Below are 18010 nucleotides of genomic sequence, written 5' to 3'. Positions count from 1 at the left end.
TAGATTTAATTATTGATTACATAAACATTCTTGCTTATAGATAGTTTTCCTTCCAGTAACAGTGATGTACTATTTCTATTATTACAATTGTTATTTTTGATTTAAAAAAAAATTATTTATAAATTACAACATGAATAAACATTCTTTCTTACAGATTTTTTCTTTAACAGTGATGTCCTGTTTTTTAGTATTAAAATTGTTATTTTAGATTTAGGATCCTGGATTTTCTACAGTCCTGTTTATAGTTGTTCTTAGAGAGGAAGGATTCGTGGGACAAATATATGCCTTCCATATGTATGGGATTTTTAGACCATCATTATTGTTTAGATTGAGGTCGTTGATAATGATCTCACAGGCTTCCTTAAATTTGCATTCATACCATGTTTTGGTGTGATGTAGACAACTAGTGCTTTTCCAGTCAATTCTATGTAAGGTGTTCAGGGCATGATCAGAAAGGCCAGCTTCACCATAATTATTATATTTGATGTGTCGTTTATGTTCTTTTTGTCTGATCAAAATTGTGCGTCCTGTTTCTCCTATGCATGGTATGTTGCAGGTGCAGTAAATACGGTATGCTGCAGGGTGGGCCAGCGGAGGGAGTGTGTCTTTGGATGAGTTGAGTAAGCTTTTTAATTTTGCAGGAGGTTTAAAGGTGACTTTGAGGTTGTATTTTTATAATACTCTGTTTATTTATTATTATTATTATTATTTGTCACCTCCAGGGAGTCCAAAGCCTCATCGAGTGAGAGCATCCACTCTACAACTCTGCTTCCACTACTCACGGTCCACCAGTTGACCACAACTACACCAACGCCATCTACTGCCAATCACCACCACTGGTATTTCCACAGACAATCACAAACATCCATTCCCATGGCGGGATTCGAACTCGCAGCCTCTTGACTGGAGAGCAGACACGCTAACCACTCGGCCAGCCAGGCTGACCGAGTGGTTAGCGTCTTTTGTCTAATGTCCCTTTAATGCAGGGAATGGTTGTAGTTTTATTGTAGTCTGGTTTGTCTTTGTTTTTTATTGAGGTCTTGTAGAGAATTTTGTTAATAGTGTTTTGGTTGTATCCAATTTTTTGAAAAGTAATGCTGATCACTTTAAATTCGTCTTTCAGTGCCTGTTCACTGGGGCAGATCTTCAGAACCCTGTTTTTTAGGGTACTGATGACACCTAGTTTTTGTGTTGGGTGGTGGTAGAAGTTTATGTGTATATATCAGCCAGTATGTGCCGGTTTCCGGTAAACGGTGAAGGAAAGATTGCCCGAGGGGGAGACGTGTGACAAGCACATCTAGAAACGGCAGTGTGTTATGTTTTTCAATCTCAATTGTGAACTGTACACATTTGTGTTGCTTGTTTAGGTGGCTAAGGAAGGTGTCTAGTGTCTGGCGGCCATGAGATCAGATCGCGAAAACATCGTCAACGTATCTAAGCCAGATTTGGGATTTTAAAGGGGAGGAATCTAAAGCAAGTTGTTCAAAATGTTCCATATAAAAGTTAGCAATAGGGAGAGATAATGGCGAGCCCATGGTTGTGCCTTCTTTTTGTAGGCAGAAAGTGTTTTGCCATACAAAATAACCAGAACATAATACATGAGCAAAGAGTGCCATGTTATCTGGAGGAAATTTGTTCTGTAAAAGGATTGTGTCATTGTTTGGGACATTCGTAAAGAGGTCAGAGAAGTCAAAACTGACTAATTGATTATATTTTTCTAATGTAATGTCTTTGATTATGTTTATGAAGTGTTGTGTGTTTTTGATATAGGAGGGGGAATGACCTACCAACTCCTTGAGTGTTACCGCTAATTTTTTGGCTAAGTGATAAGTCGGGCTATCAATCCCTTCGACTATAGGCCTTAGTAAATACTTGTGGGACGATCGTAGTGTGGAAATAGTTTTTGGACCGTATCTTCGGGACATGTGGTAATTGACTTAAGTAGATTCTCTGTTTTCTTTTTTATTCTATTAGTTCGATTATAGTTAACTAATTGGTATGTGTTGTCCGAGACCAGCAGATTTATTTTTTCCACATAAGTGGTTCGGTTTAAGATAACGGTGGCACTTCCTTTATCCGCTCTGGTTATTATGATGTTGGGATTTGACTTTGATTTTATCGCTGTTAATTCGTGTTTAGTTAGGTTGCTTTTATTGTTTTCTTATGATTTAAAATGTTGGTGGTTTCTAAACATATTTTTTCTGCTATGTTATTTAAGATGAATCTTAGGCCTCTTTCAATATTACAAATAAATTGAAGTTTGTTTATTGATTTGGGTGCTATGGCATAATTTAAACCTTTGTTAAGTATCGAGATTTCGTCTTTGTTTAAAGCGTGGTTGGATGGATTAACTATGTTACTGTTACCTGTAGGTGATTGGTGGCTCCTGTTGTTTCTTGCTTCTAGTTGGTTGTTATTGTTCACTGTGGAGAAATTTGAATATGGCGGCTGGTTCTTTCGATCTTTTAGTCTTTGGAATTTAGGTTTTCTTTCTTCATTTGGAGGATGTGATTCGCAGTGAAAGTTCCATTTTTTTTTTTTATAGCTGGTTTTGTGTAGCGGCTAAGTTCTTTCTGGAAGCTTGGATTTGTTCTCTAAGAAGTGCTTTCTCCATGCGGAAGTATATTCGTTGCGCTTTTGCTGAGGTAATTTTCTTTTTAGCCTGAGGCAATTTGGAATGATATTGCTGTCCCTACACTGTTTTAAAAAGGCCAGTCGATTGATCAAATTAGAAACTTGATTCTTCAGCCTACCATATTGATTGCATCGCTTGTGGGTTGAATCTCCATGAATTATCATAATCCTTTCTTTTAGTGTTACACGGTGATCAGCATTCATTTTTGAAATTATGGATTCTACAACCGTGTTAAAATAACTCTTTTTATTATCCCAACATTTCAATCTTCATATCAAGATCATCATCTGGAGCATACATAAATATACAAGACAAGCTGCGCTACAATTCAAACCGTAAGCTAGAGAAACAATAATTTGATCACATGCTACTCACTGGCATGACCTGTAGTGAAAAAAAAAAAAAGAAATACATCAAGCTAGATTTAATTTATTATTACATGAATAAACATTCTTGCTTACATATAGTTTTCCTTCCAGTAACAGTGATGTCCTATTTCTATTATTACAATTGTTATTTTTGATTTTAAAAAAATTATTTATAAATTACAACATGAATAAACATTCTTTCTTACAGATAAAAGTTAGCAATGGGGGGGGGGGGGGGAATAATGGCGAGCCCATGGCTGTGCCTTCTTTTTGTAGGTAGAAAGCGTTTTGCCATACAAAATAACCAGAACGTAATACATGCGCAAAGCGCGCCGTGATATCTGGAGGAAATTTGTTCTGTAAAAAAGGATTGTGTCATTGATTCGTAAATAGGACAGAGACTTCAAAGTTGACTAATAGATCATCTTTTCTAATGTAATGTCGTTGATGATGTTTATGAAGTATTGGGGGACAAAGTTGCTCGCGTCCATAGTGATCCTAAAGCTATACGTGTCCCCTGGGTGGTGCTAAATGAGCAACAGCGATAGGCAGCCAGTCCATCCTAAGGATCTCCTGGCCAATTTCATGATGTCTACTGAATTTATTGAATATAGTGACTTCCAGAAACCAGAATTTAGAAACATTGGCCCTACACAACGCATTTGTCAATTAAATATTGAATCTATTAGCAAAGCCAAATGCAATTATTTATTGAAATTATTGATAACCAACAATGTTGATGTGATTGCTGTCCAGGAAACACGTGCTGCTGATCCTGAACAGCTCCTTAAAAGAGGTCACATTCTGGGTTACACTGCTATTGGTGCAACTTATCATGAAGTATATGGAATAGTAACATATGTGCAAAATTGTCTTAAAGAAGTTTTTCTTCTATCTCAAAATATTGTAGAAAACATACATACAGTAGTGATAAAAGTTCAAGATATTACAATTACGAATATTTATAAGCCACCTGGATCACCTATGCCGGAAAAAAATTATTCCTACTGCTGAACATCCTGCAATATATATTGGGGCCTTTAATAGTCACCATGAACAGTGGAATTATGCTCGAAACAACGAATGTGGCGAAAAACTTGTTGATTAAATCGAACTAAATAATCTTCACTTAGTCTTTGATGCCAAAGACAAAAGCACTTTTAGATCTGTGGCCTGGAAAAGAGACTATAACCCTGATTTATGTCTTGTGAGCAAAAATAATTCAGGTCACCCTATGCAGAATCTGAGAATGGTCTTAACTGACTTTCCTCATAGTCAACATAGACCGGTATTAATTGATATTGGCATTTCCATTCCATTTGTAAGATCAAAGCCTATCCCACACTGGAATTTTAAAAAGGCTGACTGGAATAAATACGCAAACGAACTTGACAAATGTATTCGCTGGATAGTAGTAATTTTCATCGATTTATAGGTGTAGACATGCTTGCTGCCAAGAAAAGTATTCCTAGAGGTATTAGACAAAACTATATACATGGTTGGAGCAAAGAATGTGAATTATTTTATAATGAATATCAGATAAACAATGACCCAAAAACAGCAGACGAACTCCTAGAAAACTTGGATATATCCCAAAGGAAAAAATGGATAAATACAGTTGAAGGTATAGACTTTACTCATTTCAGTCGTAAAGCTTGGAGCCTTCTTAGGAAACTAGGTGGTAGTGCTCCTTTGATTAAAGAACAACCAAGAATCACCCCAGATCAACTAGCTATACATATTGTTAATATATCACGTATCTCAAACAATAAAAAGCATACAAGATATATAAAGAGAAAATTAAAAGAATTTAGCAAGTCTTCACCTATAACTTCAAATTTTGCACACCCTTTTACGCAGCAAGAAGCTGAAGCAGCCTTAAAGGAATTAAAGCCTGGTAAGGCTCCTGGTTTTGATAACATTCATCCATAATTTTTGATTAATCTGGGAAGAAATGCAAGATTATGGTTAACAAAGTCCTATACTGACATTCTTACAACTGATAAACTTCCCACTATTTTTAAAAAAGCAAAAGTACTTTCAATTTTAAAGACTGGTAAGCCTAATCATAAACCGGAAAGTTACCGACCTATTACTCTCCTCAGTTGTTGTTATAAACTCTTTGAAAGACTTATTTATAATAGAATAAGCTCCACAATTTTTAAAAATGTCCAAATAGAACAAGCTGGCTTCAGACCAAATCGTGGGTGTTGTGACCAGGTTCTCTCTTTGGTAACTCACATAGAAGCTGGTTTTCAAAAAGGTTTAAAAACATCAGCAGCATTTATTGATTTGTCAACAGCCTTCGACACTGTTTGGAGACAAGGCCTTCTATATAAATTATATAAAATTATCCCATGTAAAACAATAGTGCATATTATTAACAATATGCTAAGAGATAGAAGATTTATAGTGACTATAGGTAATAAAACTAGCAGCGAAAGGAAGTTAAATAATGGATTGCCACAGGGATCTGTTTTATCTCCATTATTATTCAATCTGTATATATCTGATCTTCCCGTCACTACGTCAAGGAAATTTTGTTATGCCGACGATATAGCAATAACTACACAGCATAAATGCATAAGTCATACAGAAGAAATTCTAAAAGCTGACTTAACTATCCTGGATAAATATTTTAAAAGATGGAGACTGTTTAAATAGGAACAAAACGGTGATATCTTGTTTTCATCTAAATAATAACTTGGCAAATGTGAAACTAAAAATTGAATTGAACAACACTATACTTCAATATAATACATTCCCTAAGTACTTGGGAGTCACACTTGACCATTCTCTCACTTTCCGGCAACATCTTTCAAACTTGGCTTATAAACTAAGAACACGTAATAATATCCTACAGAAACTCTGTGGCACCACCTGGGGTTCTAGAGCCTCTACTCTTCAGACAACAGCCCTTGCTTTGGTATTCTCAGGTGTTGAATATTGTTGTCAGATGTTGAATATTGTGCTCCTGTGTGGCTAAATAGCCCTCACACAAGGATTATCAATTCTCAATTGAAAAATACCTTAAGATTAATTACAGGCTCTATTAGATCGACCCCAACATATTGGTTACCTCTTTTAGCAGGCATTATTCCTACAGAACTATGTAGATTGAATTCTTTAGTCCGTGAATTCCAAAAAATTGCTGGTAATCCGAACCTACCTATTCATCAGGATCTCCCAACTCTTAATGTCAATAGATTGAAATCTCGCCATCCATCACAACGAGCAGCAGAACTAGTGCTAAATAATTTTAATCATTGATCGAAGTGGGAAGAAACATGGAAGGAAAATACGAAAGAACATTTGCATAATATCTTTAAAGGTGATCAAATCATCACAGGATAAGCTCTACCTCGCAAAACATGGACGGTACTAAATAGAATTCGGACAAATCATGGCCTATGTGGAGATACTCTCTATAAATGGAACAGACAAACATCTCCAGAATGTGACTGTGGTGCTCCACGACAGACTATGCAACATATTGTAACACAATGCATCTTCCATGCTTATCAGAATGACTGGAATGACTTTTTACAAGCGGCTCCTGAAGCTGTGACCTGGATTATGAACTTAGATCTGAATTTATAATGACATATATGTTTCTTTTCCTTATTATAACATATTAAGACATTTACTTTTAACTCTTATTTTAATTTTCCAACTTCTTGGATTAGATCTGTGTTTTCCTTCAAAGTTTTAACTTAAAATATTTTAAATTCTTCAATTCTGTTCATATATAATGACATTATGATTCTCTTTTTTAACATCATGTTTTTGCCATGAGCTATGCATGTATGTATGAAGTATTGTGTGTTTTTGATATAGACCAGCAACCATGCTGGTCTTGGACAATAACACATACCAATTAATTAACTATAACCCAACTAATAGAATAAAAAAGAAAACAGAGAATCTACTTAAGTCAATTACCACATGGCCCGAAGATATGGTCAAAAAACTATTTCCACAGTACGTTCGCCCCCGAGAATATATGAGCTACCGAAAATTCACAAAGAAAACACACCGCTAAGGCTTATAGTCAAAGGGATTGATAGCCTGACTTATCACTTAGCCAAAAAATTAGCGGCAACACTCAAGGAGTTGGTAGGTCATTCCCCTCCTATATCAAAAACACACAACACTTCATAAACATCATCAAAGACATTACATTAAAAAAAAGGTGATCTATTAGTCAGTTTGGGCATCTCTGCCCTCTTTACAAATGTCCCAATCAGAACAAATTTCCTCCAGATATCATGGCGCTCTTTGCACATATATTACGTTCTGGTTATTTTGTATGGCAAACCGCTTTCTATCTACAAAAAGAAGGCACAGCCATAGGCTCGCCATTATCTCCCCCATTGCTAAATTTTATATGGAACATTTTGAACAACTTCCTTTAGATTCCTCCCCCTTTAAAACCCAAAGTCTGGCTTAGATACGTTGACGATGTTTTCGCGATCGGGTCTCATGGCTGCCAGACACTAGACACCTTCCTTAGCCACCTAAACAAGCAACACAAACGTATACAGTTCACAATTGAGACTGAAAAACATAACACACTACCGTTTCTAGATACACTTGTCACACGTCTCCCCTCAGGCAATCTTTCCTTCACTCTTTACCAGAAACCGACACATACTAGCCAATATATACACATAAACTCCTACCACCCAACACAAAAACTAGGTGTCATCAATACCCTAAAAAACAGTGCTCTGAAGATCTGCTCCAGTGAACAGGCACTGAAAGACGAATTTAAAGTGATCAGCAATACTTTTCAAAAAATGGATACAGCCAAAACACTATTAACAAAATACTCTACAAGACTTCAATAAAAAAACAAAGACAAACCAGACTACAATAAAACTATAACCATTTCCTACATTAAAGGGACATCAGACAAAATAAACAGAGTACTACAAAAATACAACCTCAAAGCCACCTTTAAACTTCCTGCAAAATTAAAAAACTTACCTAACTCATCCAAAGACCCACTCCCTTGGCTGGCCCACGCTGGAGCATATCGTATTTACTGCACCTGCAACCCGGTTTGCAAAAGGAAAAAATCATCTTTCATCAGGACAATGCACCTACCCACAAAAGTGTTTTGGCAATGGGAAAAATAAAGAATCTGCACTATGAATTGTTGGAACATCCACCTATTCCCCAGATTTGGCTGCCTCTGACTTCTATCTCTTCCCCAAACTAAAATTCTTTCTTGCTGGTCAGCTTTTCTTAGAACCTACTGAGATCTTACTGAGAACCACTACAAGGACAGGATAATGCGCTGGAGCATCGCTGGAATAAATGTATTAGTCTTAAGGGAGATTATGTTGAAAAATAAAAATAATTTTGAAATTATAAATTCGTTTTTTCATTGTTAGGCCGAGAACTTTTCAGGCCACCCTCGTAATAACAAAATAATAATAATAAAAAAATGCAGGGTTATAATTGCAGGAATGTTTTCATTAACTTCACTTCATAGCTTTATGGAAGCAATTAATAATAGTTAACAGTTTTTCTAACTATATGGCATTTGAAACCGTTGTCGACAATGTTCTCTAGTGCTTTCTGCCTAATGGCATTTCATTTTCTATAATATTTGTTTGGTATTTTTCTTAATTTATTTCATTCCTTATAGATGTATTAAGCTGGAAATTGAACTCTGACAGATAAACAAGAAAATATGATAAAGTAAGATGGTGAGAGATTATACTGACTATTGAAAGCAAGTTGAGACTTCCAATATTCAGAATGGTTTTACACCAGGCGAAGATCATCTACCACTGAAAGACATTCACAAACATCCATGCTACCTTGTGATGCAATCCTAAGTTTGCAGGATGAAAAGTGGAAGCACTCATCAAACCTAAGCCAATAAGGATGGCAATATCGATCATTTTTATTCTAATCTTATTTGTCAGCCTGACTGGCCAAGTGGCTAGCATATCCACTCTCTAACCAAAGCCAAACAAGACAAAATGAATTATCTTCAGACAGGATACGAATTTTTACTGGTAGTGGACTTCAAAATTGTTAAGTACTAATGTTTTACTGTTTACTGCCAATATTGCATAACTTAAGAAATAAGAAATCAAATATACCTGATGAGAATTACTTGGCCTTAACATGACCAAAGCATTCGGAGTGGTCACAGGATATTTAGTTTCTGGTGCCTCCAGATGACTTGCAGATGATGAATGATCAACATTCCTGACTAGAGAATGAGTCTTCAAGGGTTTTATAAATGATTTTGGAAAACCTAAAAAAAGTGAAAATTTTTAATAGTTTTTATCTTTTATCTTTTTTTTTTTTCAATTTAAATAAAAAAGAATATATAATATGATACTAACTACAGCTAATGTGTTTAAAAAAAAATGTCTACTGAACAATTGGTAGCCGATGCAGATATTTCAAATTGGAGGGAAATTGGTATATGGAGTAAGTATAGTGAAATCAAAGTAAATACTTTTTTTACAAGCAAAAAATAAATGAGAGATATAACACAACAGATTTGTGAAATAAATGCAAAAATTACTGCACCGAAGTTGCATTAACATGATTTTGGAGCTTGAATGTTTATATTACAGTTCAAAGTTTATAAACCCAAAGGGGAAGGGATTATGTAGATTTTTAGAAGCAAATGGCACTAAAATTGTACTAACATCATCATAGGTTGTTTATTTTTTTTTTTTTGTCAAATAATTTTTTTTTTTCAGGTTATACACTAACCTATGCACTATTCCATACACTAACTATGAAATAATTCAATGTTGTTTCTTTACTAAAAATGTTTGTAGCCACAGTGACAAAGTGAAAAAAAAATAACAAATTATATACAGCAATCCCTCAATTAATGTGCCTCTGATTAGTGCGACTCTAAAATTCAATTAGTGTGCCTATATACATCTTAAAGATAAATGTTACAGATTTTTAAAATTTTCTATCTATACATTTTTTATGGCTAACTATTTTAAAAAATCACTCACCAGGATGAAATAATTTAGTTACTGATTTAAAACATTTTACAAAGTTATTTTTTGATGACATACTACACTATTTCCATGTACACTATGTTCCAATTTTACTGCCAAAATTTATGTATGCTAATTACATAGCATTTAGATTATCATATCTTGTAACTCATTTGCAATTGTTTTCCTTACTTTTTTTATTTTAAAGTATTTTCCCAACCTTTCATCATGAGTAAAAGAATTAGTGATCAAAAACGTGGAAGTGTGAAAACAATTTGAAAAGTAATCTCATTGGAAGAAAAACTTGAAATAATAAACAAAAATGAAAACAAGGCGAGTCTAGAGCAAAGATAGGACAAGAACACAAAAATGGGTGAATCAACTATAAAAGCAATTTTAAGCAAAGTTGCTGAATACAAAGAGAAACATGAGGCTGCTTCAAGTTCATCATGCATGAGCTCGAAATCAAAGTATTATAATGATTGAATTAGAGAGATTTCTTTCTACATGGATCATCAAATTCCTGCCATGTACCCTCAAGGGGTGTACAGGATATGATAGTACTACATAAAAAATTTACATCATTATTAACTTATCTACAATTTTCCTCCAAATCAGTCTGTTACTTGTCAAGACTCCAACATTATCAGATCTTATATTTCTATCATCTAAGATACTTTGTACCGTATTAATCCACCTATATCTTGGTCTTCCTCTAGGTCGTTTTCCTGCCAACCTGGCAGAGAACACTTGTTTTGCTAATCTTTCCTCGCCCATTCTATTTAAGTGACCATACCACCTGAGATTAGCTCTGCTAACGCATTCCTGGATGCTGACAATGTCAAGTTATTTCCTAATATCCTCGTTTTTAATATGATATTGCCATTGATGCCATCTGTTCATGCCTCTAATCTTTCTCAGGACTCTCATATCTGCGGTCTCTAGTCTTTGGTCAAGTGTTTTACTTCTGATCCAGCTCTCAGATCCATAAGTTAAAACTGGTTTGAACACTTTCTTGTATACAGCTAATTTAGTGTTTCGACTAATTTCTCTCTTATTTCATATGAATTTATTCAATTGACTTCCTACCATACCAGGCTTTGTTGATTCTGTTGTCTATTTCCATATTTAATTTACCATCTTCACTAAAAATCGTGCCTAAATAGCTGAAATGTATTACTTCTTTTATAGGCTGTCCATTCACAATGCAGTTGATATTTTCAATGTTTCTTCCTATTTTCATTGTCTTTGTCTTTTTAATGCTGACCATACCATATCTCTTACAACAGTTATTTAATTTAGTCAGGGATTCTTGCAGACTTGTAGCAGATTTATTTAGAAGTATAACATCATCCGCATAAAGCAAAGAGCTGACATTAACATCTCCAATCTTGATATCATGTTTAATACCACTTTCCTTCATAATGTGATCCATATAGATAATGAATAACAGAGGTGATAATGTACATCCTTTCTTACACCAGATTTAACATTAAACCATCTTCCTGTACTTCCTTCAATTCTAACTGCTGACTTACAACTCAAATAAAGACTAAGTATTGCTTGATATAATGCCCCATTGACACCATATAACTGTAGCGTATTGAATAGCTTCTCTCTCTTGGCACCTTGTCATATGCCTTTTCTAGATCGACAAAACTTAAATACATATCTTTGTTATGTTCCCATGATTTCTCAACTATTTGTCGTAAAGTGAAGATCTGATCCTGACAGCCTCTATTTGGTCTGAATTCAGCTTGATCTTCACCAAGCTTTTCTTCCACAATTCTTGTCAACTGTTTCTCATAAATCTTACCAGGAACACTCAGTAGGGAAATACCTCTGTAGTTCTCACATTCAGTTTTATTTCCCTTTTTATATATGGGTACTATGAGAGCTCTGCTCCAATCTATTCTACATGGATCAAAGATTGTAACCAAAAACAGATTCCGCTAAGCACTGACCTTATTAAATCAAAAGCATTAAGTCTCATTGCAACCTTGAAAGAAAGGGCTATCAATGATGGAAAAGAAGGGGAATTCCATGCTGGTGCTGGGTGGTTTGAGCATTTCGAAAAGAGAAATAGCCTATTTAATCCTATTCACAGGCGAAGCTGCAAGTGCAGATAAGGAGGTGGCCGCAAATTATACAGAGATTTTGAAGAAAATTGTGGAAGAAGGGAGCTATTGTGACCAACAAATATTTAATGTCGATGAAACCAGCCTTTTTTGGAAGCGAATGCCTTCCAAGTCTTTTCTGGCGAAATCAGAGAAATCTCAGCCTGGTTATAAAGTCGCAAAGTTGAGCGAAATTACTGCTAGCAATATGCGAGCCTTTTGGAAGCACATTCTTCCACATTGTGCAAATGATTTTAGAGACTTTTCAAATGAATCTAACTTAATTAAATCTCATTCTGAGAAATTGAGTGATTCCATCCTGCTAAATTTAGATGCAAGCAGGAAGATCCTGAAGAAAATTTAATCACTTACAATCCCAAAGAGATTTCACAGAAACAATTTGAAAATATTTTTTATACAATTAAAGTTTTTAAGCAGCAATGCTTAGAGGCTGACCCTGATGAAGGGAGAAGCAGTAAAACTTGCAGAAGTAGTAAAAGAGGCAACATATAACGTCAGTTCTAGGAAAAAAAGAAACAAAATGCCTGCCAAACTGTAGTAGCTCAATTCTTTGTTAAGTAGAATAATAAATTTATATTCCGAATATGTTTTATTGTCTTTCAGCTTCATGATTTTCCTTTAACTAGGCCCTAAGATATACCCTAATTCTTTTATTAAAAAAATTGAGGGTCAAAAAAGAAATTTGAGGAACAAATTATACTTTTGCCCATAGGTTATTATATTCAATTAGTGCATTTTCGATTAATGCACCTGTTTTAAAGAATGCATTAGGCGCATTAATTGAAAATAGTAAGAACATTTTGGCAGCACTGGCAAGTTGATAACTGGCTTCTAGTAGCTGCATGGGGATACTAGTGCAACATTGGTATCACTCGTTTATCAGGGACTAGAAACTTTCAACAAGTAATATAATCACACAAGCTCTGTAAAGTTTTTTTTACTAAAGAAAAGTTTGTCGTTGCAGTGACAAAGTGAAAAATACATCAAAAATTATATATTTTTGAAGAGAAAATTCTAACAACCTATTGGCACCCGTGGCAAGTTTACATATTTTGGCCAATGGAAATCAATGTGTTAATAATAAGGAAATGAATTCCACTTACATAGTTTGGATCTTACTTACACTCAGGAAACTAAACTTCATAATTTTGTGATTGTTGTTTCTGTAACAATTCTCGAGTAATTCTGAATTCACTAGGGAAAGGTAATAAAGGCTGATTGATTTACATTATGATGATGATGAGGTGGCTTCTTTTAACTCTAGCGAGTGGGATGGTGGTAAAGTGCTAATCAGTCTCCCCATCAACAAGATCCAGTGAAAGGAATATTTGGGAAAACAAACAAAACTGTTATGAAACAAGGGTGACGGGAATTATGAAACACCACTTCCCAAAACTGAAGAAATCATAATCCATTGTGCCTGTTGAGGATGGGCTGGTGAAACAATATTTCATAAGCCTTTCTGAACAACTTTTCTAAAAGGAATTAGCAGTGTCATTACTTCCATTTATATTTTCATCTTCTTCCAATGGACCCTGCAGTGTGTATTGACTGAATGCTTAGCAGGGCAATAGTTTTCAAACTACAAAATATATTTTATCTTTGCACATTTGTGATGATCATCCCATCTGACCACAGTCTGCAAGGCTGATAGAAAAGGAACAGCATGAGATAATCACTTTATGTGAATCCCAATCACTAAACGCTGGAAGCCTATTGTACATTAGAACCATGGGTGGAATAAGGATTAAATAATCCAGTAACTCTTCTCTAAATGCCAAGCATAGAATTTTTCAATCAACTGCAGATTTCCAGTAAGCAAGGTGGTGATTTCACACCAGACAATGAAATTCATCTACTACATAAAGACATTTACACACATCCATACCTACAGCAGATAACAGCATAAAAAAATGGCTTAGCCACAGTTCTCAAGTAAATTCATTATAGCAAATCTTCCATTACAACAAAATATTTCTTTTATCATTATGAATACAGTGAGAGTTAACTGTACTAAACCAAGAGAACAATGATTTTAAATAGTCTTATAAAGATATCGCTTCCATTTTCCATTTTACACATTAAGAATAAAGTATTCAAATACTGTTAAAATTTTCTGCTTACGTAATGAATTGGGAGATTGGGGAATGGGACCAGAAGTGGAAGATTCTATTACTGAACCAATCTGAAAGCATTTTCCTCTTCTATATTCTTCTTCTGATAATTCACATTGAATCTAATGCAATAAACAAATGACATGAAAGCATGCATATGTTCAAAACAATTTATCCATTTTGTTAAATATATAAATAAATAAATGTAAATTCTACATAAATTGGTGAATACCTATCAATGAAAATAAAATAGTTTTATTGAATGATATACAGATCCATTAGCAAATTGATTAAGATCAGATTCCAATCAATATGAACTTTGAACATGCCATAATTCACAAAATCATATGGATCTATGCATAGACATGCTTATGTACATAAGCAGTTTGAAAAAAGTAGCAATTATTATGGAAGAAATATAACAAGCAATGACATCAGATGCATGGAGAATAAAAAAAAAAGCAAGCCAGAAAAGTGACAAGCACGGTAATGAAAGAAAAAAGCAAAATATGAGAGGAGAAAAGCTTATTAGACTAAACAAAATCTAAGGCAGCTCTTCTGCTGTGTGGTGAACAAGAGGAACAATAATTGCACATTAGTGACACTGAAGATGGTAGCAAAGTAACCACTGCAGAGAATGTGGTGGAGTTTTTTAATGAGCACATTGTTGGATTTTATGCTGGAGTGAATAACGCTGTGCAATATACAGACGAAAGAAAATACTACAGGGACTGAAAGTGAATGAAATAGAGGTTTATGAGGTGTTGAATAGACTAGATGCTAATAAGTTGGTGAGGGTGAAATGCTACACACTGCATATTTGTAAGACTTTTAGGAACAGAATATAGGACTGGAATGACAGAAACATAGGAGATTATTTATGAAGATCAGCATAGATCTGTAAAGGGTAGAGCTTTCTTCAGAAATCTACCTGAAACTTATGAAAAAATGATAAATATGTTCAAATCAAGATGTCTCATCATTCATAGCAATATTTTTGGACCTTATGAAGGCATTTTGACAGATAGACTGCTGCATGGAAGCTGTAGTACAGGAACAAATCACAGATTAGTCCCATAGATAGAAGATTAGTTATCTGAATGATAACAGCAAGTTGTCTTTGATTGAAGGGGATGAGGGGGGGGGATGCCAGAAAAGCAAAGAAGCTATTAGCATGGCATAGGATTTCTAAACTTTGGTCACCACCACTGTTCAACTTATATGTTAATGAGGTTTCATATAGATGATAATGGATAGTAGTTTACTTATTATATAAAGTTGGGAAAAGTCATAGGGAAGGGTGACGTTAATGCCTCCAGGAAGATTTAAATAAACTTTTAGCTTATGCAGATGAGTGAGGTTGCCAAGTACTCTGGAGTGCAGAAGTGTAAGGCCACAATCAGTACTGATAAATCTGTGTCTAGAAGGTGGATGAGAGTTGAAATCTAGGGTTATGGTTAATATAGACGAAAATTCAGAGTCACAATGTAAGTGTTGCAAAAAAAAAAAAAAACACAGCTGACTGATACTATGATAAGGAGAATGCCGATAAGAGATAACAGATAGTTTTACCACTGTACATCAACCTCCTTAATTGCACAAATTTGATCATGTTTCCAATGTGATGCAGAGAAGGCCTGGAATGTTCATTTCACTGCAGGCCTTCTGTAACTCAGCCAGTATTGCAATGTCTGGCAATGGTTGCTCACTGAGTGAGAGGTGTAAAAATTCTATTGATGTACATGGAGCTTTCTTATTAATAATAATTATAATAAAGATTGTTAATGTGTTCACAAAATTCTTTGCTGAAAACTCTAACCAGAGAATTCATTGCAGGAAAATTTTTTGCCAGGAAATTCATCATGGGAAAAAATTCATCTGCATACTTTTCATTAAAAAAATTAGTTGCAGGTCCTGAAGTGTTTAATAAAAAATGATAATTATGATGATAAATGATAAAATAAAATAAACAATAGAATGATAAATAAAGATCTGTATGTTAAGGCCTAAGTGCTGGGAGGATATCATGTTGGAAGTTTAATGGAATATTTAGCATTAGGAAAGGATTAAAAACTAATTTTAATTTCCAATAGTTTGTCTCAGTCACTGAGACATCTTCAGGAATTGCAAATAATCTTTTAAAACACAAAGACAACACAATACTAAATGAAACGCGTGGATGACTTTAAAGTCCTATCTAGATAGTGCACACCTTCTATGGGCATTTGCAGGTGGCCTAGGATGTAAAGTGGGACCTCTGACAATTATTGTTTCCCAAATTTAGGGAAGTTTTATGCATCTGTATTTATTTAAATTCAGTTGATTTCTGAGTGCCACTGCAGATTCGATAAACAGTCTTTGAATAAAAGTTTTGATAAACTTTTTGAATTTACAATGATGGAGAATGGTGGGTTTTCTTCCAGGAGATCTTGTAGGTTGTATCCAATACATGGTCTGCAAGGCCAGATTGACCACAGTCATGGTTGCAAATGTATGATTTGTGTTCTACTAAACGGATGGTTGCCAGACATTACAAAAAAGCTTAAACCTTTTGGTTCTAATCACCCCCTCCCAGATATATGGTTTATCTAAAATCCACAAGCCTAAAGTAGATGCCACTGATGCTCCATGCTACAAATTATCAAAACAGCTGGCTAGCTCTCTAACCCCCCCCCCCTCACTGGACTTACCACATCCTATATAAAAAAACTCTATCCATTTTAAAACCTTGATTGAAAATCTAACTTTAAATAATAGAGACATATTGGTAAGCTTTGACATCACTTCACTGTTTACCAATATTCCCTAATGACATCTTAACACTCTTAAGAAACATATTTCCGTCTGATATCTTAGATCTCTTTTCCTTTGCCATCAATTCTGGTTATTTTTCTTGGAAGAACAAAATTTACAAACGAGAGAGAACTGCTATGGTTCCCCTTCTTGCCAATTTTTACATGGAAAATTTTGAAAAATGAGCTATAGACTCAGTCACTCTCAAACATAATAAATTTAATTTAATCCTTTATCTAAGTGTAAGCAAACAAAGTTTGTGCCTGAAAATATCTTCAGGACTGAGGTAAAGTGGTGCTACACCAGGCAACTCCAAGCAAAGGTGGACCAAGCTCTCATCACTCCTTGTCTCAGTATCTCCCATAATGCAAAGCACATCTCCTTGTGGACATGTATACTGCTATGCATTAAGGGAAAGGCCACTACCCAGACCGGTTTCGACCTTTATTGAGGTCTCGTCAGTGGGAGGCAGACCCAAAACGTGGAGATACTAAGGCAGAAGCAATAGGAGAGGTCATATTTACCTACACGAGTTGCCAACAGGTGTACCACCTTATTATTGAATTACTCTGGATTTAGAGAAAGATGTTGGAAGTGTTAAATCTTGAATGAATATATTTCAATAAGAACTATCTCATTCGGGATTTGACAAGTTTAAAACACAAAGGGAATATGCTTGTATCTAGGTAAAAATCTATAAAGTAACGTATTTTGACAAATTTTGATAAGTATGTATATATGAAATTACTACCTAACTTTGTATATTAGCAATGGAAGCAATTACTATTATTATATGAAATTACTACCTTCTTCTTCTTATTGTGCTATCTTCTATCGAAGGTCAGCGACCATCTTGGCGAACAAACTGCGGTCTTGTGCTAATCTGAGCAGTTGTGCACTGCTCTTTCCTGTCCATGTCTTGATGTTGTCAAACCATGATATTCTTTTTCTTCCTCTAGTTCCTTTGCCATCA

General features: G+C 34.8%; 1 protein-coding gene across 4 annotated transcripts in view; it reads right to left on the bottom strand.

Moving 5' to 3' along the window:
• The window catches only part of LOC150095715 (DNA repair and recombination protein RAD54B-like), a 232067-nt gene that overhangs the window by 137437 nt on the left and 76620 nt on the right, over window positions 1-18010 (bottom strand). For all 4 annotated transcript variants that reach the window (XM_090410071.1, XM_090410074.1, XM_090410073.1 and 1 more), the window contains exons 8-9: window positions 14255-14366; window positions 9123-9280 (exon numbers count right to left, since the gene is read on the bottom strand). In XM_090410071.1, the coding sequence (XP_090266197.1) occupies window positions 9123-9280; window positions 14255-14366 (270 nt within the window). The remainder of the gene's footprint in view (window positions 1-9122; window positions 9281-14254; window positions 14367-18010) is intronic.

Source organism: Typopeltis vanoorti, chromosome 20, assembly GCF_054136105.1.
Source record: "Typopeltis vanoorti isolate ZY-2024b chromosome 20, IOZ_Tvanoo_1.0, whole genome shotgun sequence".
Classification (NCBI taxonomy): domain Eukaryota; kingdom Metazoa; phylum Arthropoda; class Arachnida; order Uropygi; family Thelyphonidae; genus Typopeltis; species Typopeltis vanoorti.
The sequence above is the reverse complement of the archived record's forward strand: the minus strand, read 5'-3'. Positions and strand labels throughout refer to the sequence as shown.